The following is a 27834-nucleotide window of genomic DNA, read 5'->3' on the forward strand; positions in this document are numbered from 1 at the left end:
TTGTAAAGCAGTCTGTTCCAACACTGGTTATTTAGAATCAGAGGTTTGAAAGTTGAGACACCTGTAGAAATAGTTTGCATCCAATTTCAAACTATAATTTGCTTCCTGTCCAGAGAAGCAGCTGTCCTTGAGGTCTTCCCTGAAAAAAGACCTTTGAATTTCTGATTTTAATCACACTATTGTTGCGTTTGAAGCGAAAAATGCAGATTTTTATATTTTTAACTTACTTCTGAACCTTTGAAACATTTAACGTTATTTGCTGTACTAGAACTGTGTTAATGTTAAAAGTAACTGGAAAAATTGAGGCGTTCGAAAACTTTTTACCGGTAGTGTATATGTACAGTATGATATATATATATATATATATATTTAGTTATTTATTAACAAATGATCAACTAGCTGATAATAAAAAGCAACAAATAAAACCCTATAGAAAGTTAACAATCTGGACCATAATATGAATACCTGAACGTTTCTGCGTTTCAACTTCTTTCAGATTCTGAGAATTATAAAAATATAAACTTAGAATGTTTCGTAAGTAAATACAGTTGCTGTTGTTGTTGCGGCATTAGGAATCTGCTTTATAGAAATTTTTTATATTAGTATTCTCAGATAAGTTCAACAATGAAAGTTACTTTATCTTTTATGAACTCAGAACCGGAGCAGAGAGGATTATACTGTATGTAGTACAGTCCACAGTGCGGAACTACTGCTTTGCAGTAGTCAAGGTTTCCAAAGGTCCCCTCTGCATAGGGGGGCATTGGCCCAAGGAACTTTTACTGAATATGGTGTCATGCATTTCATTTAATTCTGGTCCTTTGATACGTTGTATTTACTGCAGAAAGGGCACCAGCACAATAGATTTGAAACAAAGCAACGAAGATGTATATGAAGTGTAGCTTTACTTTAGGGAATTTAACAAAAATAATGCATTAACCATTTAAGTTTTACAGTAATTTTTTACAAAGTCCCTCTATTTTTAAAGGCTTTAACCCTTTCAAGACCGAGCTCATTTTGACTTTCATGACCAGCCCCATTTTCTCAAATCTGACATGTGTCAATTTATGTGTTAATAACTCTGGAATGCTTTTGCCTATCCAAGCGATTCTGAGATTGTTTTCTCGTGACATATTGTACTTTATGTTAGTGGAAAAATTTAGTCAATAAATTCATTGCTTATTTGTGAAAAACACCAAAATTTGGAGAAAATGTGCAAAAATTATGATTTTTCTCTTTTTAAATGTATCTGCTTGTAAAACAGATAGTAATACCACACAAAATAGTTACTATTTTATATATTCCATATGTCTACTTTATATTTGCATAGTTTTTTGAACATTATTTTATTTTTCTAGGACGTTACAACGTTTAGAACTTTAGCAGCAATTTCTCACATTTTCAAGAAAATTTCAAAAGGCTATTTTTACAGGGACCAGTTCAGTTCTGAAGTGGCTTTGAAGGCCTTATGTACTAGATAGACCCCATAAATCACCCCATATTAAAAACTGCACCCCTCAAAGTATTCAAAATAGCATTCAGAAAGTTTCTTAACCCATTAGGCGCTTCACAGGAATTAAAGTAAAGTAGAGGTGAAATTTACAAATTTTTTTTTTTTTTGCTGAAATTCATTTGTAATAAAAAAAAATCTGTAACACAGAAGGTTTTACCCGAGAAATGCAACTCAATATTTATTGCCCAGATTCTGCAGTTTTTAGAAATATCCCACACGTGGCTCTAGTGTGGTAATGGACTGAAACACAGGCCTCAGAAGCAAAGGAGCACCTAGTGGATTTTGGGGCCTCCTTTTTTTAAAATATATTTTAGGCACCATGTCAGGTTTGAAGAGGTCTTGTGGTACCTAAACAGTGGAAATCCCCCAAAAGTGAGACGGTTTTGGAAACTACACACCTCAAGGAATTTATCTAGTGGTATAGTTAGCATCTTGACCTCACAGGTCTTCTGCTATATTTATTGGAGTTTGTCTGTGAAAGTGAAAATCTACTTTTTTTCTGAAAAAATATAAAAAAAATAATTATATTTGCAAGGAATAAAGATTAAAAAGCACCCCAGAACTTGTAAAGCTACTTCTCCCGATTACGCCAATACCCCATATGTGGTACTAAACTGCTGTTTGGACCCACGGCAGAGCTCAGAAGTGAAGGAGCGCCATTTGGATTTTGAAGCGCAGATTTTGCTGGATTGGTTTTCAGTGCCATGTCGCGTTTGCAACGCCCTGGAGTAAGCAAAACAGTGGAATCCACCCAAAACTGACCCCATTTTGAAGACTACACCCCTCAAGGAATTGTTCTAGGGGTATAGTTAGCATTTTGACCCCACAGTTTTTTTGCTGAATTTAGTGGAATTAGGCCGTGAAAATGAAAATCTACTTTTTTCTGAAAAAACATAGAAATGTTTAATTTTTACAATGAATAAAGGAGAAAAATTACCCCAAAATTTGTAAAGCAATTTGATTACAGCAATACGCCATATGTGGTAATAAACTGCTGTTTGGACCCACGGCAGGACTCAGGAGGGAAGGAACAATATTTGGCTTTTGGAGCTCAAATTTAGCTGGAATGGTTTTCGGGTGTCATGTCGCATATGCAAAGCCCCTGAGGTACCAAAACAGTGGAAACCTCCCAAAAGTCCCTTTAGGGGACTGGAACGAGCGATCATTAGGTCGCTGGTACAATACACTGCAGTACTAATGTATTGCAGTATAATGTCATTTTAGAGGCTCCTGTAACAGCGCGATTGCTGTTCCTGTCCGTTAGTCCCGGGTGTCAGCTGTAATACACAGCGAACACCTGCAGAATATGGAGCGGGTGCAGCGCGTGAGCCCGCTCCATATATAACCCCTCGCACCACGACATGCTATTAAGTCGTGGTGCGCCAAGGCGTTAATGCGCAGCGGGTGGTGCAAAGTGAAAATTAAAATTTTCCACTGATATGCCATTTTAATGCACAATATATTGTGCCCAGTTTGTGCCACTGAAGACAAATACCTCATACAATGTTGAGCGGGTTCTCCCGGATATAAAATGTCATATATGTGGACGTAAGCTGGTGTTTGGGCACGCTGTGGGGCTCAGAAGGGAGGGAACACCATTTGGCTTTTGGAGTGCAGAGTTTGCTTGGTAACTGTTCTGTTTGGGGTTTTGCTGGTATTTCAGTTTATGATGTGGGGGTATGTGTAAATTGGGCAGAGTACATCAGGGCATAATAAGAGGGTATAATAATGGGGTACATAAATAATAATCCGCAGATATGTGGCCAGTGTCGCACTGATAAATGGCGCCCGATCTTATCCGCTTTTGGAACACTCTGCACATTTTGCATCGCCATATTCTGAGAGCCAGAACTTTTTTATTTTTTCTCCAACGGAGCGGTGTGAGGGCTTATTTGTTGCGGGACAATCTGTACTTTTCATTAGTACCATTTTAGGGTACATGTGATTTTTTTTTATCACTTTTTATTAGATTTTTTTGGAAGCAAAGTGACAAAGAAACATAAATTCTGACAATGTTTTTTGTATTTATTTTTTTTACAGTAATCACCGTGCGGTATAAATGACATTTTACTTTATTCTGCGGGTCGGTACGATTACGGCGATACCATATGTATATAGGTTTTTTAATGTTTTGTGGCATTTGCGCAATAAAGTCACTTTGATAAAATTATAGTCATAATTTTATATTTTTCCGTCAAAAAAGCGGTGTAAGGGCTTGTTTTTTGCGGGACGGGTTGTAGTTTTTATTGGTACTATTTTGGGGTACATGCGACTTTTTGATCACTTTTTATTCTATATTTTGGGAGGGTTGATGACCAAAAAAAAGTGATTCTGACATGGTTCTTTAATTATTTTTTTTGCGCTGTTCACCGTGCGGGAAAAATAATATTATAGTTTTATAGTTTGGGTCGTTACGAACGCGGTGATACCAAATAGCATTATTTCTTTTTGTAACTTTTATAACTTGTTTTTACACTTTTATAAAACTTTTTTATTACCTTATTTTTTACTTTTTACTTGTTTTACTTGAAGCCTGGCAGCACTGATCGCTGCTATAATACATTACACTACCTAGGTAGTGTAACGTATTATATACTGTCAGTGTGACGCTGAGAGTCACACTGACAGGAAGCTTATGAGAACCAGCATCCGGCTCGTTCTCATAGGCTGTCGTGCATGGCAGACCCGGGGGCTGATATATGGCCCCCATTTCTGCCTTATAACCGACTGCAGCACCTGCAATCGGTCCCCGGGAAAGTTTGTTGTAGGAACAAACTTTCCAGTTTGTTATAGCAACAAACTTTCCAGTTCGTTGCTACAACACACTTTCCCTGCGATCACATGACCGGGACCTGAACTAATCAGGTCCCGATCATATCTCCGGGAACAGAGGTAGGTGATAACAGCGCGATCCGGGTGTCAGCGCTACTCTGAGACACCCGGATCGCGCTTTTAACACCCACCGTGAATTCACGTCGGCACTAGACAGAGCACAGCAAGTGCCGACGTGAATATACAGTGGGCGGTCGGGAAGCGGTTAAAGTAATTGGATAAACGTAGGATCCACCTACTATCAATAACATCTAAGTTATGAACATAGATGTGATCGGTAACAGTTCAATCCAACCCGCTGACACTGAACCAGTCAGTGCTGCTGACCTGACAGATACAGGTATAAGCGTTAGAAAGCAGTTGCAGTTCATGAAAGTAAAACACTTTTTTAATAAAAAGTATTTAGAAAGTTACACCAAACACACTAATAGACATTTTTATTAAAAAAACACAAACAAAAATAAACGATTTCAAATGTGTACTTCGCTTTTAACCCCTTTAGGCCTGTTTTGGCCTTGTGGACACAGATAATTTTTTTCAAATCTGACATGTATCACTTGATAATAACTTGGGAATGCTTTTACCTATCCAAGCGATTCTCAGACTGTTTTCTCATAACATATTGTATTTTAAGTTAGTAAAATAATTTGGTCGATAAATTCAATATTTATATGTGAAAAACACCAAAATGTACAGAAATTTTTTAAAAAATTAGCATTTTTCTAAATTTAAATGTATCTACTTGTAAAACAGATAGTAATACCACACAAAATAATTACTAGTTAACATTTACCATATGTCTACTTTATGTTTGCATCGTTTTTTGAACGTCCTTTTATTTTTCCGGGACGTTACAAGGCTTAGAACTTTAGCAGCAATTTCTCACATTTTCAATAAAATTTCAAAAGCCTATTTTTTCAGTGATCAGTTTAGTTCTGAAGTGGCTTTGAGGGCCTTATATATTAGAAAGTGCCTTTGAAAACTGCACCCCTCCAAGTATTCAAAACAGCATTCAGAAAGTTTATTAACCCTTTAGGTGTTTCACAGGTATTAAAGCAAAGTAGAGGTGAAATTTACAAAATTTTTTTTTTTTTGCCGAAATTCATTTATAATAATTTTTTTTCTGTAACACAGAATGTTTTACCAGAGAAACGCAACTCAATAGTTATTGCCCAGATTCTGCAGCCCTAGAGTGCTAATGGACTGAAGCATCGTCCTCAGAAGCAAAGGAGCACCTAGTGGATTTCAGGGCCTCCTTTGTTTTAGAATATATTTTAGGCACCATGTCAGGTTTGAAGAGGTCTTGTGGTGCTAAAACAGTGGAAACCCAGAATATTTTTATTTTTACAAGGAATATAGAAGAAAAAACACCCCCCCAAAATTTAAAAAGCAATTTTTCCCCATTACGGCAATACCCAATATGTGCTCATAAACTACTGTTTGGACTCACAGCAGGGCTCAGAAGCGCCTTTTGGAGCGCAGATTTTGCTGGAACGGTGTAATGTCAGGATAGGGAGACAGACAGGTGAGTCCTAATCTACCCGCTACTCAGTCCCTGCCTACTTGCACAGCCCGTCCTAGGCGACGGGGTACAACTGGGCGATGGTCCCTACGCTCAATAAGTGCACAACAGACAAACAAGACAAGGGTACACAAAAGCAAAGGAAAGTGGGGCAATTGCCCACAGCAACACCGTGAGCAACAGAGTAGTGGACGAGCCGAGTCAAACCAGTAGTGTACGTGGTAACAAAAGCAGAGCAGGAGAATAGTCAGTCAAGCAAGGGTCAATATGAAACAGAGGTCAATGGTAACAGCAGGAACAGCAGAGCCAGGAAACAAGAGAGAATCACAGGCAAAGGACAAGCAGCAAATGAAGGTATAAGTAGACCAAGGGCGGGAGCTAGAACCATCTGGCCAGGCTTCATAGGCTCTCCCACTCCTCAGCCTACCAGCCTGAGTGGTAACAGATCGAGTCACTCTAGCAGACCTAGGCTGATTAACAGATGCAGACAGATGCAGGCTGATTAACCACGGGCGTCGACAAAGAAGCTGTGTCAGGCAAATCCTTTACAAACAGTTTTTGGTGCCATGTCATGTTTGCAATGCCCTGGGGGGACCAAAACAGTGGAAACCCCCCAAAAGTGACCCAATTTTGGAAACTACACCCCTCAAGGAATTTTTCTAGGGGTATAGTTAGCATTTTGTCCCAACAGTTTATTTTGCAGAATTTAGTGGCATTAGTCTGTGAAGATGAAAATCTACTTTTTTTTTGGGAAAAACATAGAATTTTTTTATTTTTACAAGGAATATAGAAGAAAAAACACCCCAACATTTATAAAGCAATTTCTCCGCATTACGGCAGTACCCCGTATGTGGTAATAAACTGCTGTTTTGGACCCACGGCTGGTCTCAGAAGGGAAGGAGAACAATTTGGAGCACAGATTTTACTGTGTAGGTTTTCGGATGCCATGTCGCGTTTGCAGAGCTCCTGAGGTACCAGTACAGTGGAAAACCCCAAGAAGGGACCCCATTTTGGAAACGGCACCCCTCAAATAATTTATTTAGGTGTGTGATCACTTTTATGACCCCATATTTTTTGGGGCTGAATTTAGTAGAAATCTGTCCTTAAAAATACAATGTTAAATTTTTCACAAATGCGTCATTTATAGGACAGATTTTTCAGACATAGCATGTAAGTGCAGGAAGACACCTCAATGTTTATTGGGATTTTTCTTCTGAGTTAAGAAATAGCCCCAAAGTGGTCTAAATATGTTGTCTGGACACTTAGCAGTGCCTGGAAGTGAAGAAGCACCACAAGGATTTTGAGGCCTTATTTTTACTTGGATGATTTTTAGTCACAAGCATAGGTCTGAAATAATTGTGCAGATCATACACATTTGTTAGAGTATTAGGTATTCATCTAGGGGTATAATGAGGGTTTTTAGTTTTTTTAGTTTTTGGTTTTTTTAGAGACTCCAATTTAAAAAATGGGTAAAAGACCAGAATGATAAAGGCAGGGGTGGGGGTTTTAAAAGTATAAAAATTTTAATCCAGGGAGGTGTGGTAGATGTGGAAGCACTTTTTCATGCACAGTCCGGTTTTGGATGGGCAAGTGTCGCACTGAAATTTGGTATCCTTACGGATATCCCTTTTTGTGCAGACACGGCACCTTTTTTGTGCCCTGCCAGGCACTTCACTAGGAAAGTGCTGTCCAGGATCAATTTGGCAAACATTACTTGGAGCAGCAGATGTTTCCCCCACCTCGTCTCCAAAGAAAATAAATTGTATAATTTTCCCTTGGTACTGCAAGTATGTACCCGGATGGCCAGCTTTCCTGAAAATTAAAAAGGAGTTATATAGTGCCATCTGGACAAGGTACTCTGCCAATTTCTTGTACCAGATTTTACGCTCTCATGGCACTATATGGTTTCAACACCTGATCATTCAGGTCAACCCCCCCCCCCCCCATGAACTTATTATATGCCTGACTGCACACAGGCTTCATCGTGGATTACGTGAATCCACGTGTGGGGACAGGGGTGCAGCTGGAGTCATGTATAGATGTCAGCATACAGACCTCTTTTTTGTCTCTAAATTTGAGACACAGGACCCGCTCCTCCAGCAATGCCCTGCTTTCGCCAATTTGCAGGGATTGGCTGATGAGGGTCTTGGGAAGGTGCCTCTGATTTTTTTCATACCGTCCCACATGCCACTGCGAAAATACAGCGAAACACAAGATAAGTCAGGAAGTCCGAGGTTTAAACACTATAAATGAAATGAGGTACAAAATCGGAATACAAGACAATGGTCAGGGGAGTCGGGGTCAGACAATAAGGTAACATCAAACATATCTCACGTTAGCCAGAGAACAAATGAGCCACGGGAAGTTAATCTCTGGCAAAGAGGTCTAGCACCAGGGGTGTAATACAGTGAAGGAAATAAGTATTTGATCCCTTGCTGATTTTGTAAGTTTGCCCACTGTCAAAGACATGAACAGTCTAGAATTTTTAGGCTAGGTTAATTTTACCAGTGAGAGATAGATTATGTTAAAAAAAAAAGAAGAAAATCACATAGTCAAAATTATATATATTTATTTGCATTGTGCACAGAGAAATAAGTATTTGATCCCTTTGGCAAACAAGACTTAATACTTGGTGGCAAAACCCTTGTTGGCAAGCACAGCAGTCAGACGTTTTTTGTAGTTAATGATGAGGTTTGCACACATGTTAGATGGAATTTTGGCCCACTCCTCTTTGCAGATCATCTGTAAATCATTAAGATCTCGAGGCTGTCGCTTGGCAACTCGGATCTTCAGCTCCCTCCATAAGTTTTTGATGGGATTAAGGTCTGTAGACTGGCTAGGCCACTCCATGACCTTAATGTGCTTCTTTTTGAGCCACTCCTTTGTTGCCTTGACTGTATGTTTCGGGTCATTGTCGTGCTGGAAGACCCAGCCACGAGCCATTTTTAATGTCCTGGTGGAGGGAAGGAGGTTGTCACTCAGGATTTGACGGTACATGGCTCCATCCATTCTCCCATTGATGCGGTGAAGTAGTCCTGTGCCCTTAGCAGAGAAACACCCCCAAAACATAATATTTCCACCTCTATGCTTGACAGTGGGGACGGTGTTCTTTGGGTCATAGGCAGAATTTCTCTTCCTCCAAACACTGCGAGTTGAGTTAATGCCAAAGAGCTCAATTTTAGTCTCATCTGACCACAGCACCTTCTCCCAATCACTCTCAGAATCATCCAGATGTTCATTTGCAAACTTCAGACGGGCCTGTACATGTGCCTTCTTGAGCAGGGGGACCTTGCGGACACTGCAGGATTTTAATCCATTACGGCGTAATGTGTTACCAATGGTTTTCTTGGTGACTGTGGTCCCAGCTGCATTGAGATCATTAACAAGTTCCCCCCGTGTAGTTTTCGGCTGAGCTCTCACCTTCCTCAGGATCGAGGATACCCCACGAGGTGAGATTTTGCATGGAGCCTCAGATCGATGTCGATTGACAGTCGTTTTGTATGTCTTCCATTTTCTTACTATTGTACCAACAGTTGTCTCCTTCTCACCCAGCGTCTTACTTATGGTTTTGTAGCCCATTCCAGCCTTGTGCAGGTCTATGATCTTGTCCCTGACATCCTTAGAAAGCTCTTTGGTCTTGCCCATGTTGTAGAGGTTAGAGTCAGACTGATTAATTGAGTCTGTGGACAGGAGTCTTTTATACAGGTGACCATTTAAGACAACTGTCTTTAATGCAGGCACCAAGTTGATTTGGAGCGTGTAACTGGTCTGGAGGAGGCTGAACTCTTAATGATTGGTAGGGGATCAAATACTTATTTCTCTGTGCACAATGCAAATAAATATATATAATTTTGACTATGTGATTTTCTTTTTTTTTTTATATATATATATAATCTATCTCTCACTGGTAAAATTAACCTAGCCTAAAAATTCTAGACTGTTCATGACTGACAGTGGGCAAACTTACAAAATCAGCAAGGGATCAAATACTTATTTCCTCCACTGTATATGAGGCTAAGTTGGATAATTGAGAGTGACAGCTAAGAAAACCACTCAAGATTTTAACCCTCGTCTACCTCTCAGACAAGCAGTTTTGTTAACTGTTCTCAGAGCTGATCAGCCAATTGTCCAATTACTTTAGACCTTGTGAACATGGTGGCACTATGTAAAAAATGGCTGTAATTGCTAAACTGTTAATGTACTATTTTTGTTAAAGCCCTTGAATTAAAGGGGTTAAATGAGATTTTAAAATGGATAGCCTCTCCCTATATATATTATATACACACACATCAATCAGCCATAACATTAAAATATATTGTTTAGGTTCCCTTCATGCCATCAAAAATGCTCTGACCTGTCGAGGCGTGGACTACACAAGACCTCTGACGGTGTCCTGTATTATTTGACAGCAAGATGTTAGCAGCAGAATCTTCAAAGTCCCCTAAGTTGTGAGGTGGGACTTACATGGATCGGACTTGTTTTGCCAGCACATCGACCAAAATTAGCTATACCGAATTTGGAGGCCAAATCAACACCTTGAACTCTCTGTCATGCTTCTCAAACCATCCCTTAACAGTTTTTTCAGTGTGGCAGGGCGCATAGTCCTGCTGACAGAGGCCACTTTCATTAGGGAATAGTATTTCAATGAAGCAATATACTTGTCTGCAACAATGTATATGTAAGGTGGTACGTGTCAAAGTCAACATCCAAATGAATGACAGGATACAAGGTTTCCGAGCAGACTATTGCCCAGAGCATCACACTGCCTCCACTGGCTTGTCTTCTTCCCAGAGTGCACACTGGTGCCATATTTTCCCCAGATAGGCGATACACATGCACTCGGCTGTCCACATGATGTAAAAAAAAACTTAATTCATCAGACCAGACCACTTTCTTCCATAGCTTCATGGTTCAGTTTTGACGCTCACGTATCCATTCTGGACAGGGGTCAGAATGGGCACTCTGACTGGTCTGTGGATATGTAGCAGAAATGCAGACGCAGAAAGCGGAGATGCGCTAGGTCTTCGGATACTCCTCCAATAGCCAGCATAAAATCTTTTGTTGGATCGGAGACAGAGAAGCTAGCCTTCACTCCATGCAAAAATCAATGAGCCTTGGGCGCCCACGGCCCTGTCGCCGGCTCAACAGTTGACCTTCTTTGGATCATTTTTGGTAGGTACTAACCACTGCATTTTGGGAACACCCCCAAAAGACCTACCAGATCCTTACGCTTATTTTTCCAGCTCCCAACGCTTCAACTTCAAGAACTGACTGTTCACTTGCTACTAAACATTTTCCAACATTGCAAAGAGATAATCAATGTTATTCACTTAATCTATTAGTGGTTTTAATGCTATGGCTGTTCGTTGTATACATACTTTTAATTCCCTTACTCTTCAATATTTTACAATATTGGATACTACTTCCTATTTACAGAAATATTTTGCTAAAAAATTATTTAAACTTGCACATACTAGTTGATTTTTTGTACTGGTGCTTGGAGATCCTTCAGCGATGGCTTTGTCTGCAAATGCAAAAATAATATTCAGTAGTAATAAAGAAGAAAAACTCTGATATAGCGATCACAAACTATTGATTCCCACCTCATGAAGACAACCCCTGCACATATGCCCTTTTATAGCATATAAACTTCATAGAGGGGTCCTTCACTTGGGACCCCACCTATGAGCCAATACAGAGAACCACTCTGTAAGAGCCATACATGTATTTCATTGCTAGAAATGTCTGGTCAGATAAGACAAACAAAGGAAAAGGGGTGTCAGCACCGGAGCAGCAAATGTAAAGGACATAGTGGGTGCAAGCCTCATAGAAACCTGATCCAAAGTCCCACAGTAAAATCCAAACAAGAGAGAAAAGGCAGCACTTCCAAAAAATTAAGGGAATTTATTCACCCAACAATGCAATGTTTCAATCCAACGGAACCTTGAGAAAAGTCCCGTTGGACTGAAACGCAGCATTGCACTGTTGGGTGAAAAAATTCCCTTGATTTTTGGAAGTGCGGCCTTGTCTCTCTTGTTTAGCCAGAAAAGATGTCCTCCAGCTGTTTGCCAGGAGCCGGCCCTGCAGCAATCTGCTATTTGCTGTGGCGGCTGCATTCTGAGAGGGGTTGTCTCTGATTACTGGTATGTGATATAGTCTATTATATTCTTTTAGAAACATCATTTGTCATGCTACCAAACAGTTACAATCAACAATAATATAAAATATTGTCATACTGCTATATCATTATTATTTTAAAATAAATGTCACAGTATTTCTATTTTTGGTGTTTCAATTAAAATTTACCCTTTCTGCTCTGTTTTGCATCCTTTGTATTGTTTATTTTTGGGGAACATAAAGAACTTTGTATCTAAAAGATAAAACACAAGTGTTAGTTAAAAAAAAAAAAGGTAAAATAAAGGAAGGAGGGTCCAAACTTAAAAAAATGCAATTGTAGAGGTGTCTGCTGGAACAGTCTGCTCTGGTAAGTAACAAGACAGCAAAAACAACAGCTATCAATATTTGAGTGAGGGGCAGAATCTTGGCACCCTGACAATCAGCTGATTGAAGCTGCCACATGCTGAGGAAGCCAAAAGGGAGAAGAGGAGCAGTGGTGAGGAAAGCATAATTTTTTTTAATGTCATTTTTTGTTTTTAGTTAACTGTCCAATGGGGAGCAGGCATGGGGAGTAGTCTGATCGCGGGGGCAAGGTTGGGGAATAGATTTCCACTATAATTTCTGCCAATTTTCTTGCGTAAATTATATAAAATTTGTCAAACCGCTGTGACCCCGTCCTCGGTTTGAGGCCACACCCATTTCATGAAAGTGGAGAGGGCGGTGTAAAAAGGCCGAAAGTTGCAATTTGCAACTTTTCCGCCCTTTGCGACTTTTTTTCGTAAAAAAAAACGGTCATAGAAAGACTGTTTAATTACCCCCTAAATATACATCCCTAGTATTAAATGCAGTTATCCACTATTTTCCCTTTTTCAGATTTGAATTAAATTCTATGCACCACATAAATCCACTACGCTATTGATTCCATCAAAACGACGGAACCCTTGCACAATGGAGACAAACGGAAACCATTGCCACCGGATCCGTCAACATTGAAATCAATGGTGATGGAGACGGAAACCTATGGTTTTCGTTTGTGTAGGTCAGGGCTCCATTCCGACGGAAAGTCGGAACGGAGCCCTAGCACAGATGTGAACGAAGCCTAACTGGTATAACATTTTGGTAAACTGTCCAGAATTTGTTCCAAAAGGCCAAAGACTTGGGTGACTGATTACAGACAGACATTGTTGATGATAAGCTTCACACCATCGGGTCATCTGACCAGAAGTCTAATCAATAACTGGAAAGTGTTTCTGTAACAAGGAAAGGCACAGAAAAAGACAACTGAAGAAATTTCTCAGAACACAGAAATAAATTTGTCCATGATTGAGTGCTCCCACTTGCATGAAAAGGTTGACAAATTAACTGGTACAGTCCTTTTTTGAGACAGATTCTCTACTTAGGGTAGCCTCTCCTACTTGCTCTAGGCATTGGAGTTTCCCGGTCTCACCGGACAATCACTTAAGAAATTAGTTGCTGTGAGCAGCAGCTTGAGATGGTGGCATTTGCGCCACTGGTAAGGCAGCAGGTACAGCTGGAGAAGACAAGGCATTAAGGCGAGAAGACACAACTGAAACAATTGGGCCATGTCATAAACTTCAGGCAGGGAAACATCAGCAGGATCCATGGCCTGAGCAAATGGTCACGGAGCCTACAGAGGATGGTGTGTACCCACTGTGTTGCCAAGAAATTTGGCATAAGTCCACACTAAGGGAGTCTAAGTGATAGGTTAAAGGGCACACCTAGCTATGTACAGAGATATGGACTTGGCTGCTAGAATCTCCAGGTCGAAACCTCTAGAGTAGTCTCCGTTGGCAACAGTAGGCGTGGACAGGCGAGGTACAATAAACAGCAGACAAGATGCAAGGACTGGTATTAGTATAGGTCAGGGTAGCAGCAGACATTCATTCACGGTTAGCAAAGCCAGAGGTCAGGGCAGGCGGCAGACGATCATCACGGTAAAAAGCAAAAGCCCAGGGCAAGCGGTAGACAGGGATGGTACAATTTAAGCAGACTCAGTAACAGTAAATCCATCAGGAAACAGAGGAGAGTTAAACTAGCAAGCTTGACAATGACAATTGCTCAGGCATGGAGCAAAGTAGGAGGTACCATTTTAGACCCAGGAAAGCTGGGTGAAATTTGGCGCGCGATGGTCGTTTAAGAGAAGGGTCAGCGCGCGCACTAGTGGCGGCAGCAGCAGAGCCGGAAGGAGAGTGGCGGTGGGGGAACACTGCCAACAATGTGAAGCGGAAGAAAGGCACCGGCCAGGAGCTAGAATAAAAGACGCCATGGACTTCATGCTAATGTGAAAATCTCTTAATTCAAGTTGTGGAATGAGTCACCAGGAAATTGGGCAATGCCTGAAACAATAGGAAATGTGTGGTCCCAGTGCCCCCCCTTTGGCCCGAGACTTACAAATGGGACTGTTCCACTGATTACATATGATGTTCATTTGACTCACGAATACTATAACTTATTCTGGGACTTAAACGTTAATGGCCTCTCCCTAGGAGAGGCCATCACTGTTTGACCAGTAGGAGTCCCTTTTTATTGGGTAAATCCCTTCCTTGTGCTGAACAGTAAGTGTGCTGAGTCTCAGACCCCATGTTTAAACATTGATAGCCTCTACTAAGTTATCCCCTTCCCCCTGCTTGCATTCTGAGCCCTAATGGCCAAACCATTTTTTTTATTTTTCCATTGTCACATTCGAAGAGCTATAACTTTTTTATTTTTGCGTCGACATAGTTGTATGAGGTCTTGTTTTTTGCGGGACGACTTGTCGTTTTTATCGGTACCATTTGAGAGTAGATGCGACTTTTTGATCACTTTTTATAAAAAAAATTTAAAGTCAGGATTAAGAGAAAACAGCAATTCTTCCATAGTTTTTTATTTTATTTTTTACGGCGTTCACAGTGCGGGTTAAATAATGTAATAGATTTATAGTCGGGGTCGTTACGGACGTGGCGATACCAAATATGTGTAAATTTTTTGCTTTATTGTGTTTTTGTAATAGTAAAGCAGTTTGTAATGGGAAAAAGTGGGTTTTTCATTTTTTTTTCAAATTTTTTTTAATTAACTTTATTCAACTTTTTTTTACTTTTATACTAGTCCCACTAGGGGACTTCACTATGCGATCCTCCGATCGCTATTATAATACACTGCAATACTTTTGTATTGCAGTGTATTACTGCCTGTCCGTTTAAAACGGACAGGCATCTGCTAGGTCATGTCTGTGCCTCTTTCTGCACTCTCATCCTGCTCCCCCTCCCCTCTCCATAAACTTATTGGCAGGCAGTGGAGAGACACATCTCCACTTTCTGCAGTCTGTCAATTCTGCTCTGTAACTACGAATGGATTTTGCTTGACAACAAGGGGGTGGACAGTAGATTACAGGAAGGGAAACACCTAGTTGCAGTAACTTCACACAGAATTTGCATGTATAAAACACCAAAAGGTTGATTTATATCTTATATACTATTAAATTAGCATAGGTTGTTTGAAAAGTTAGAATCCATTAAAGTCCTGGAAAACCCCTTCTCCAGTGTAACAGTTACCTGTGGAACCATGCTCTTGAAGTATTCAGAAAAGAACCCTGAAATAGAAGCAATATGAAAATTATGAAATTAGAAAAATAAAATTAGGAAATGACAAACACAAATATTTGCATGTAAAAACATACAAAAATTGCACAATTCATATGAAATATTAATATAGTCAGTGTGCAGTAAATGGTTGGTAGAAGAAACCTATTAATTAGAGATGAGCGAACTCATTTGCTTGGTTAAAGTTTCTGCCCTCAGAATGGGATTAACAGCACAGTTTTGATTTTTGCAGATGACACCAAGTATATTGCAGTCTATGGAAGAAGTTAATCAATTACACGCTAACTTGAACACATTGAGTCCTTGGCAAATAAAATTTAATGTAGGTAAACACAAAGTTGGGCATCTGGGTACTCATAATCTGCGTGCACCATATGTCCTAGGGGAGAAACACTAGATGAGTAAATAACAGCATGCATCTCCATGCATGATCACTCGGCTTATTTTTATGCGTATTTCAGAGCGTAAAACACTTGTATTACGCTCCTAAATACACTTGAAACAGTTTCCCATTGATTTCAGTAGAGATATCGTCATGGTTGGATTTCCAGGTTTGGAAAAAGTGCCTAATCTGGTGGTATCGGTACACTTCAGAGGGAGGAAATGCATGAGAATCCTGAAAAGATTCTGAAGATCACATGCCACCCCCACAAAAAAATCCTTAATTCTATAGAAGCCTTTGTTAATCCACCACCGAAAGGCCATCGTCTGGAGGCCTTGGGAAAAATCTGGATTACGAAAAATGGTAGCTAGCGGTATTGGAGGAGAAACAAATCTATGCAGTCTCAGTTGGGTGTCCCATAGAGTCAAAATCTGTGACAGAACAATAGCTAATATGGTAGGTCTGTCCTGAGGTCGAAGCCATAGCACTGTTTCAAGTGGTATAGGGTGGCATGCATGGCCTCGATCTGTACCCATTGCGGAAAAAGGGGACGTAAAAATATGTCCGTCATTTGTGCTAGACAAGCAGCATGAAAATAATGTAAAAGGTGTTACACTGCTGAATTAAAAAACGCCTAGTAAAAATAAGCTTCATTAAAAAGAAGCGACATGTCACTTCGTGAAACCTTTTACTAGCTGATTTTCCATTGACAATACAAAAAATGCCTCAAGACAGACTCAAGAAACCGCTTGTAAAAATAAAAAATGCTTTGAAAATCAGCTCCAAAAACGCCTGGATTCAGAGGGCTCTCTCTTGAATTCCTCTTATTTTTCTGCCTCAAACATATGGCGTGCATACCTTAAGACCAGCAGTATAGATCCTTGTTAGGTATTGACTTGTGGAACAGTGATATAATATTACCGCTTTACAAAGCATTAATGAGGCCTCGTCTAGAATATGCGGTTCCATTATGGGCACTAGTTCCTGAAAAGGATGCCCTGGAGTTAAAAAAAAAGGTACAAAGAAGAGCCACAAAACTGATAAGGGGCATGGTGAATTTTAGTTATGAGCAAAGATTAAAAGAATGACACTTATTTATCCTTGAGAAGATTCGTCTAAGGGGAGACATGATTAATTTGTATAACCATTTAAAGGGCCCATACAAAAAATATGGTGAAAATCTTTTCCATGCAAAATCCCTTCAAAAGATAAGAGGGCACTCAAGAGACGACAAGGCTTTTTTGCTATAAGAGCTGTCAATCTGTGGAATAGTCATCTCAGGAGCTGGTTTTAGCACAAACAATTGACGGCTATAAGAAAAAGTCTAGATCAGGAGTGCGCAAACTTTTTTGTATGGTGTGCCGATAACAAAAATAAATTCAGTGATAAAGTACTCAGTGTGCCATGCAAACATGAAAGTCATATAAGACAAACTGTTACCACATATGCGACATAACCCAATAAATCAGTTAATTAAACTTACATTTCAGTGTAGCACTTGTTCCTGATTCATTCTTTGAAAGATGATTAATCTGTAGTGCATTCAAGGCTACTAAACACCAGCTTGGAGGGGGTCGCACATAAAAGAAACTGCGGCTACTGAACACCAGCTAGAGGTAACTGCACACAGGAGAAACCGCGGCTACTAAATACCAGCATGGGGGTGCTGCACACAGGAGAGCGCGACTACTGAACACCAGCTTGGGGAGGTGCACATAGGAGAGGCCACGGCTACTAAACACAAGCTTGTGTGGTGCACATAGGGGAGACCGCGGCTACTGAACATCAGCTTGAGGAGGTGCACGTAGGAGAGACCACGGCTACTAAACACAAGCTTGTGCGGGTGCACATAGGGGAGACCGCGGCTACTAAACATCAGCTTGGGGAGGTGCACATAGGAGAAACCGCTATACTACTAAACACCAGTTTGGGGAGGGCGCTACACACAGGAGAGAGGCTACTGAACACCAGCTTGGGGGGGGGGGTGCACAAAGGAGAGACCGCGGCTACTGAACAACATCTTGGGGAGTGCACATAGGAGATGTCAACTTTTTTTTTTCTTTTACTGAGCAGTTACTGTACTCAGTCCTTGCGGTGATGATCACCAGGAGAGAGTGGCACTTCATTATGTGCTTGACGAAGCTGATCACCTGAAGAGAAAGCAGTGCTGCATTGTGTGCTTGCCAAGTGTTCAGCAGCGACAAACACAATGAAGCCTTGCTCTCGCTACTGGTGATCAACGCCGCCAAGCACATAATGAAGTTCCGCACTCTCTCCCTGTGTTCAGTGCAGCCAAGCACACAATGGCGCTGGACACCAGGAGAGGGAAGTGTGCCATCAAACCATGCCCCACGTGAAAGCTGTTATTAGATTGTTGATCCAGCCTGATCGCCACTTGAGATCAGGAGGGAAGTTTTTTGCTTTTAGGCAGATTAACTCATGCGTTAGGGTATGTGCACACGGCCTAATTTTTGTGCGTTTTCCGGACCGTAAACGGCCGAAAAATCTGAAGCAGAACGCCTCCAAACATCTGCCCATTGATTTCAATGGGAAAAACCGCATTCTGTTACGACTATAAACAGTTCCACAAACGGCCGTAAAAAAACTCAAGTTTGCGTAAAAAACGCCTGAAAATCAGGAGCTGTTTTCCCTTGAAAACAGCTACGTATTTTCAGACATTTTTTAGTAAGCGTGTGCACATACCCTTTTGGGTTTCTTTTTTCTTTTTATTTTCTTTGCCTCACTCTGGATCAATAGGGTGGGACAAAGTTCTAAAATGAACCCCTACCCCCAGGGCCGAGTCTAGCTTTTCTGCAGCCTGAGGCGAAAATGTAATTGGCGCCCCCCCATCCGCAATAAAAACCCCATAAGAAATCCAAATAGCCAACCTCTATTGGATCATTCAAACTTGTAAAGTGAAACAAAAAAAACAAAACTATGTGAATTATTTTTTTTCATACTGTTAACTTTTTCTTTTTTTGGTAGGTTCCGCTGGACCGTTTGGACTAAGTCATAGATTTGTTGGTCTACTGTATCTACGTTTTTTTTAAAATAAAATGGTGAAAGGGGATTGCATGAGGAAGCTTTTATTTCAATAAAAAAAAATATATTATGTCTGTTTTTTAATACTTTATTAGCACCTTATAATGGCAGTTATCTGACAGTGTCCATTACTAAGGCAGGGCTTAGTGTTAGCCAGTAAAAAGGCTAGCAGTAACCTTCACCGCCCCCAGGGGTACTGGGAAGAGCAGGGTAAAATCCAAAAAACATGGTTATCTGGCTGGTTATGAAAAACTCGTGGACCCCACGTCGTTTTATTTATTTATTTTTCATAACCAGCCAGATACAATAAAGCAGCTGCAGCCTAGCTTTACGTAGCGTTTTTTGTCCATTCATAGCCTGATAATACCAGCCTGCGGCAACCCTAGTGTCCGTCCCTCACTTCAGATGGTCAGGTACTGGATCGTACCCGGCTCTTCCCGATACCCCTGGTGGCAATTGGGTACCGGGGTAATAATGGGGGGGGGGGTAAGTGCTAGCCTTTTACTGGCGAACGCCAAGCCCCACCTTAGTAATAGACATCGTCAAACAGAAAACTACAATTACTAAGGCGGTAATAAAGTATTAAGAAAACAGAGGCATAAGGATTTTTTTTTATCTAAATAAAAAACTCCCCACCTTTTTTTTTTTAAAAGCGTAAATCATCCAAGTAGTCTAAAAAATCTTCGACGTAGTCCAAACGGCCCAGCGTAACCTGCAAAATAAATATTAGCCATATGAAAAATAAAAAATAAAGTATACTTACATACTGCAGTCTTCTGTCTTCTTTCTTCTCAACTGTGCCGCAATAGAAACTACAGGTCAATGAACTGTAGTTTCTATTATGGTGCACAAGAACTAGAGATGCGCCAGAAATATTTATAGATATTAATAATTCTGTTGCATCTGGGAGGTCCTGTGCACCAGATCTGGGAGATAAAACTAATGTAGGGACTCCTAATAAAAATTATAACACCTTTCCTTTAAAGTGTAACTAAACTTATAAAAACTTCTGAGATGTCACAGTGGGGGTCCGAGAACCGAGATCCCCACTGATTGCTAAAAGGAAGCAGCAAAAGTGCTCGGGTGAGCGCTATGCTGCTTCATTTCTGATCGGCTTATCTCGGAGCGGTGTACGGGCTCAAAAGAAAGTCTAAGGGCCCGTACACCAACTACTCGGCATTCAGAGAAAAGCCGATCAGAAATGAAGCTGCACCCGAGCACATCTGACGCTTAGTTTTAGCTATCAGTGGGGGTCTCAGTGCTCGGACCCCCAACAATCAAAACTTCTGACATGTCACTATGACATCTCAGAAGTTTTTTTAAAAGTTTAATTACAGTTGAAGCAGTCAGACACCTCCCCCCTTGCAGTATAACAACTATTGAGCGTGCTATGGGGGACATTATACTGCAAGGGGGGTCTGAGTGTCTGACTGCTTAGGGCTCTATAGGGAAGGATTATACTGAGCTCAGCCTCCTGCCCCCACTAATTTAAAAGTGACCGACCACGCTTATACTGCAAGGGGGGGGGGGGGCTGAGCATCTTGCTAACAGCAGAGGGCTCTGCGGGGGAGAATAATCCTCCCATAGAGACCTCAGTAGTTACTATACTGCAAGGGGGGTGTCTGACTGCTATGGGCCCATACGGAGGGGATAATCCCCCAATAGAGCCCTCTGCAGTCAGTCAAATGCTCAGACCCCCCCTTGCAGTATAGTAACTATTGAGGGCTCTATATGGGGATTATTCTCCCCCACAGTGCCCTCTGCTGTCAACAAGATGCTCAGACCCCCCCTTGCATTATAAACCCTGCTTACCTACTTTTAAATTAGTGGGGACAAGAGGCTGAGCACAGCAAGCGGTGCTCCGTCTGCGGCTCAGCATCACCTAACAAATCACAGGCCCCTATGCTCCTCTTGCTGACCTGCTCATCTCCGTCAGCGCGTGCTGCGTGCAGCATCAGAGAGGAGTTTTCTAGCATACGTGCACCTATCCTGCCGCACGTCTGCTAAATAAGTCATGCTGCCCAGCCGCCCAATCCACAACCTCCCCGCTGTGACCCCCCCTGCGACACCCCCTTCTGCCCAGCCTGTCCCTGGCTCCTCACTAGGATCAAGACACAAGTGCACAAAATGCTGTCCCCCTTTTTAGCTAGATGGCGCCACCTGAGGCAACAGGCTCAACTTGCCTCATGCCCTGCCTACCCCTTCCCTTCATCCACATACACATACACTAAATGCCCCCAGTTAAACTTGTTGGACATGTCTGTTTTCAAACCATACTATGTAACCTAAATAACCCATCAGGAGTGGAGTACCATACAAATAAATTCTGCCCATCCAGTATTACATGTCAGTCATATCTCCATTATACCTCTGTTTTCTAACATTTTGTAAGATCTCTAGTGGCTAAACTTACCAAATAGTTGTTAGGCTGCACAACAGAACTCCAAATTTACTTTTCTTACACTCCACCGTGTAATTGGATAGAGAAGAGGATTTAAGTTATGCGGTCCTCCGACAACACACTCTTATAGAATAAACCGCTCTTTATGGAAAAGGATTCTAACAACAATCGTGTATTAAGAGGAGACAGTCGTAGAAAGTCAATGGTCAGGTGTACCAGGATGGGATAAACATTTAATACACTCCAGTCCAGAGCAGAACAGAGAAAAGGGGACAGAGAAACACCAGATGCTTCAGGAACGCATGTAGATTGTTTTTCAACCATTTTTTTTTACATTCTATGCAGAAGTCTTATACATGAATCATGATTATTAGACTATAATGGGCAAAAAAAAACAATGAATAATGTATACTTGATCATAATAATGTGCTTCGAACACTATAAAAAGGCCTAGATACAGTCTTACAGCTGACCTCACTTTAAAGTTATCATTCCTCCTTAAACAAGCTTTAGTTTTTTTAATATAAAAGTCTGATTCATTTTCTTAGAGCTCAGTTATCCTGCTACAGAGCTCCCGAACCGAAAATATAATAATGACTGTAGTATCCATCTGTTTTGCTAACGCATAAATCTGCCTAAGACGAGTGACAGAGCCACCACGTTGTCACTCTGACGAACAAAACAAAAATGGGCGAAATGCAGCCCAGGAAGTTTTAATGATACCCCTGAGGATGCAGCTTGATAATATGGCTAATGAAACGCGTAGGGTTTAAACATAGTGGTTGATAAGGTGTACATGGTATTAGGGAAAAATTAGGAGGAATGTAAATAGGGACAGAACAGTAACTCTGAATAACTGCCTCATCTGTACCGAGTACTCGTCAAGAGCCTGAAAAACTGCAAACTAACTAGTAACTCACACATTTTAATGATAAGAATCAATAAAGTGGTTTATAATAGTCTTAGTCAGAGCTCCTAAACCACTGCATAGACATAGTTAAACTTTAACATTCTGGCTGTTTGCCACAAGGGGGCGCTTAAGAGTATATTGCATACATCTATAAATTGAACTCAACAAGAAAACAGTGTGCCGTAAGCTCCCCAGAGTTGTGGCTGCCTTTATGTAGGTTAGCAAGAAGCAGGAGAAAAATGTAAGAGAATAAGACTGCAAGATCAGACTACACAGGGTTTGTTTGTAGTCTGTAATTACGAACACACATAGGTCTACATAGGAGTTGTTGACATTTAAAATGAAAAATATCCTACCGTTTTATGTGTGAAAGAAATGAATTAATTAACTCCACCAATTCGTCTTATATTCTATACTTCCATTTTAACTTCAATATAAGATTGATACTTAGAGAGAATGTATTAATGTGTTTTTGCTGTTTGACAGATTTACAAGACTCTTATTCTGACGAAGGGAAAAAGCAGAGGACTCAAGACCATGCCCTCCACATCCTCCTATACAGAAGAAAGAAGGTGATAAAGGAGAGATGACTACTAAAATAAAATTAATTCTAGATAATGAATTGATAGAAAATATTACAATGCCAAGAAAATATTCGGATTGTAATGTATTTTGTGCAAACTCAAGAGAAAATATTATAGCTGATGTAGTAAAAGTTCAGTCTAAAAGTTGTATATAAACTCCCTCAGATTGTATGGAAGAGAGTATTCGCCATCCCATGCAAAGTGACATCAATATGACACTTCTTCTGTGAAACCTTTTCTTAAGAAAATAAATATACATGAATCTGGAGCAATCTGCAGATCCTGTCGTTTATGTTGGTTGTGTCCATATTATGTCAGTATTGTATCATTAACCCAGAAGCTCTTTTCTCCCATATTGCAGATACAAATATGGATCAAATATAGACATAATATGGATGTAAAATATGGATTTCCATTATGTATCTGAATAAGGGATCTGTATTTTCAGAATCCATGGTCTTTTATTGGTGAAAAGAGATATTACAGGATGTAAAAATTCAAAGTTTATCCTTCGGATAGGCCATCAATGTTTGATTGATGGAGGCCCAACGTATGAGACCACTCACGATCAGCTGATTGAAGGGACTGCGAAGCTTCAATCTCCTTCATTATTTAAAAAGCCAGAGCTCCTCCAATCGTACAGCTGTGCCTGGTGGAACAGAGCTCCAGTACCAGACACAGCCACAGTATGATCAATGTTTGTCCTGGAATTCCCTTTAACTCATTTCCAACATACGCCGTACATATACGGCGCTCTCGGGAAAGTGTTCCCGCAAACCGCAGTAGTTACGTCGCGGTGATGGTGCGGGTTCAGAAGCATAGCAGGCACCATCACAGCGGGGTGACAGCTGTATTTTACAGCTGGCACCCTCCTGTTACTGCCAGGACCAGAGCTATTCTCCGATCCGGCCGATTAACCCCTCAGATGCTGCGCTCAATAGAGCGCAGAATCTGATGGGTTTTAACCCGACCGGCAATCCAGCGACGCAATCGCTGGGTTGCTATGGCAATCGGAGGCCAAATAATGGCGTCCGTGTCTGCCTTGTACGGAAGCCGATGAGGAGCCGCCTCCGGCGGGTCCTCATAGGCTTGCTGTCATTGAATAACTGAAAGTGCTAATATGCTGCATTACATATGTAATGCAGTGTATTAGAATAGCGATCGGGGCATCAGGCCCTCAAGTTCCCTAGTGGGACAATTAAAAAAAAAAGTAAAAAAAGTTAATAAAGATGTCGTAAAACAATAAAAACACACAAGTTTCAAGTTAAAAAAAAAAAGCGAAACTGCCTTTTTTCCCATAATAAGTGTTTTATTATGGGAAAAACTGTAAAAATTTTTAAAAAAATATACATAATTGGTATCGCTGCGTCCGTAATGAGTCAAACGATAAAACTATTATGTAATTTATCCCACGCGGTGAACGCCGTAAAAAAGCAAACATGAAAAACCGCCAGAATCTTTGTTTTTAGGTCACATTTCCTCCCAAAAAATGCTATAAAAAGTGATCAAAGTCACATTTACTACAAAATAGTACCAATAAAAACGACAATCCATCCCGCAAAAAATAATCCCTGACAAAGCTTTGTCCATGCAAAAATAAAATGTTATGGGTCTTAGAATATGGCGACACAGAAAACAAATAATTTTATAAAAAAAAGTGATTTCATTGTGCAAAAGCTGCAATACATAAAAAAAACAAATGAAAAATGTGGCTCTGTCCGGAAGGTCAAAAGTGGCCACAGCGGGAAGGAGTTAATATAGAGCGCATGCAAGTTTAGAAATTCGGACTGTTTATAAAAATATGACCACATCAGAAGCCCAATGACTAATACTGGCTTCCTATACAATATATTTAAAATATGGAACTAACCCAGAATTAGAATATGGTCATGTAATTGAGGTTTATGGGGTGACTACTATGTAAACAAAAAGTCACATACCTGTTACAAGTTTTCTTGAGATATCTGCTAGATGTGCTTTGTCTACAATATTAGAAGTTGTTACTTTGTTGTGCCCTTTTTTTTCATTCTGAAATGTTTCAACATTACTGGGACTTGTCACAGCAAGGATATTCAAGTCCTGAGATGCTGATAATTCATGTTCCATTTTCTCCGTCTTGTTCCTATCTTTCTCCAGTGTATGTGGAGAACACAAATTTGATTCAGGTACCGTCACAGAATACCCTGAAGGATGTGTGTCCGAAGTTTCTTGTGCTTCGAGGTCCTTGGCTGGTTGTTCATTAAAGAAATTTAAAGAACGTGCTACAGATGTATAAGGTCTTCCAGCGTTACTATGATCTGCCCTGTTTGTAGGTTGTGAGGGTAACTTTTCATTACTGTTAGTGCAGTGTATCTGCTGAGTTGGCAGCCTAATGTCATTAGACAAACCTAAAGGATGTGTCACTGTAATATTCGAGCTACTCACAGAATCAATTATTGGTCTGCATGTATCATTGGAAAATTCAGATGCCTGTTTATCTATGCTTTTAGCCGAGCTTGTTTTATCATTTATATTGCTGCATGGTGACTTTGCCGATATGTTCTTCAGCTTAGAAATCACAGGGTTTAAATTTTCTTCTGACGTTCTATTCAGTATTTCCCCATCTCGTGAACGAACAGGTAGTTCGCCTGTGAAATGTTCTCCCTTTGAGGGATTAACATGCAAATTAATGCCAGGCAGTCTCTCTGGAGTTTTCTTTATTTCAGAATCGCCTGAACATATTGTCATATCACTGTCAACACTATTAAATGAATCTTCTGAAGTCATTTTTTCCTGAAATAAAACAAGCAGATTAGGATGAGGAGGCCCCATAACCTCAAGCAATTAGGAACAACATAAGGTCTTCTTAGGAAAAGGTATTTACATGTTCACTTCCAACACATATCCACACAACAAAGAAATAAAGGTGTTGGTTGATCCCTATTATGACACATGAACGCCATATTGTGGGGTCCCCCACTAAGGAACCCCTATATGAGCCTTAGCTTTTAAAGAGAACCTTTCACCTACCCATACATGTGCAGCAGAGTGCAGCATGTAATAGGCAGGGCTGCACAAACCCTGGGGCACTTGACATTTTTTTTCTACCCTCCTCCGTTATTTAGATATCAGTGCCGTGATATTTGGCGCCCGATATCTAAATAACCCTCTGAACGGTCAATGGGGCGTGTTACTATGGCTGTGACACTGTCCAATCAGCTATGGACAGTGTTACAGCAAGAGCGAAGATAGAGGAGAGAGTGTATGCGAGCACACTCACTCTTCAGCGGTCGGCAGACAAGGACAAGACTGATCTCTAGCGAGTGATCACACAGTCTAGTGCTCGTCTGCCGAACTGGCAAGGGGGCGTGTAATGGCAAGGGAGCGTGTCACTGCTCCAGAAAATGCAAGAGCTGGAGAGAGGAGAGCGGCCACGCGCGTGCATGCTCTCACACTTCAGCGGTCGGCAGACAAGGACAAGACTTGTCTCCTCTTCGGCTCTTGCAATGTCCATAGCAGGCACGCCCCCTTGCCAGTTCGGCAGACAAGTACAGGACTGTGTGATCTCTCGCGAGAGATCAGTCTTGTCCTTGTCTGCCGACCGCTGAAGAGAGCGTGCGCGTGCGCCCATTCTCACTCCTCTATCTTGCTGTAACACTGTCAGTAGCTGATTGGACAGTGTTACAGCCATAGTAACATGCCCCCTTGCCATTACACGCCCCATTGACAGTTCAGGGGGTTATTTAAATATCAGGCGGCCAATTATAACGGCAATGATATCTAAATAACAGAGGAGGGTAGAAATATTTTTTTCAAGTGCCCCAGGGTTTGTGCAGCCCTGCCCATTACATGCTGCACTCAGCTGCACATGTATGGGCAGGTGAAAGGTTCTCTTTAAGTACCAGCTTCCATTCCGGCAGACAAGAGCGGTCTATGTCTTACATGTATTACATGGATGGCCAGTCATCTGAATAGCATCTGAATGGCCGACATGTAATATCCCATTTCCCCTGGATAGCTGGATGAATCTTTTTGGGAGCTGGAACCAAGCGATCAGATTATAGAGGATGTTTCTGATAAGACAACCTCTTTAATCCTCATCCTTTATGCCCTTTGTGGCTAACTATGCATCCAGAACCACTGATGTATAGCACAGATACAGCCTAAGGGCTTATTCAGACGAACGGGATATACGTCCATACAAAGCGCAGGATTTTCACGCGCGTCGCACGGACCTACATTAGTCTATAGGGCCGTGCAGACAGGTGCGTGATTTTTACGCAGCGTGAGTCCGCTGCGAAAAGCTCACGATATGTCCGTTCTTTCTGCGTATTTCGCGCATCACGCACCCATTGAAGTCAATGGGTGGTGAAAATCACGCGCACCACACGGAAGCACATCCGTGGGATGCGCGTGATTCGCGCAACAGCAGTGAAAAGGATGAATGAAAACAGAAAAGCACCATGTGCTTTTCTGTTTACAAACATCCAAACGGAGTGTCATAATAATGGCGGCTGCGCGAAAATCACGCAGCCACGCATCATACGCTGATGACACACGGAGCTGTTAAGTGCCTTTTGTGCACGCAAAACTCAGCGTTTTTTGCGTGCGCAAAACGCACACGCTCGTGTGAATACGGCCTAATAAGTACAGAGACATATTGTTTGCATATTTTGCACTAACGAAGTCTAATAAAAAGTTATAGGATGTTTTGATTTTATTTTTTTTAATTGACATAACTCTATAAGCTCTGTTCTTACGCGTTATAAATTTTATGATATCATTCCCGGTACAAATATCATATTTATAGAATTTTATTTATCCCTTCCCGACATTTGTCGTATGGAGAAGTCATGGAAAGCTAGTGCTTCCCACATTTTGCCGTATCCATTTTGCCGACATAGGTAGTGCAATGTATTAGAAAAAAAAAAAAGCTGACAGTTGGACCTTCAAGTC

General features: G+C 41.0%; 1 protein-coding gene across 1 annotated transcript in view; it reads right to left on the minus strand.

Annotated features, from left to right (window-relative positions):
• The window catches only part of PHF11 (PHD finger protein 11), a 196737-nt gene that overhangs the window by 45169 nt on the left and 123734 nt on the right, over positions 1–27834 (minus strand). The window contains exons 11-16 of the mRNA XM_075851785.1: positions 24840–25671; positions 15533–15570; positions 12171–12234; positions 11339–11388; positions 7920–8054; positions 466–499 (exon numbers count right to left, since the gene is read on the minus strand). Of these exons, the coding sequence (XP_075707900.1) occupies positions 466–499; positions 7920–8054; positions 11339–11388; positions 12171–12234; positions 15533–15570; positions 24840–25671 (1153 nt within the window). The remainder of the gene's footprint in view (positions 1–465; positions 500–7919; positions 8055–11338; positions 11389–12170; positions 12235–15532; positions 15571–24839; positions 25672–27834) is intronic.

The sequence above is a fragment of the Rhinoderma darwinii genome, chromosome 2 (assembly GCF_050947455.1).
Source record: "Rhinoderma darwinii isolate aRhiDar2 chromosome 2, aRhiDar2.hap1, whole genome shotgun sequence".
Classification (NCBI taxonomy): Eukaryota; Metazoa; Chordata; class Amphibia; order Anura; family Rhinodermatidae; genus Rhinoderma; species Rhinoderma darwinii.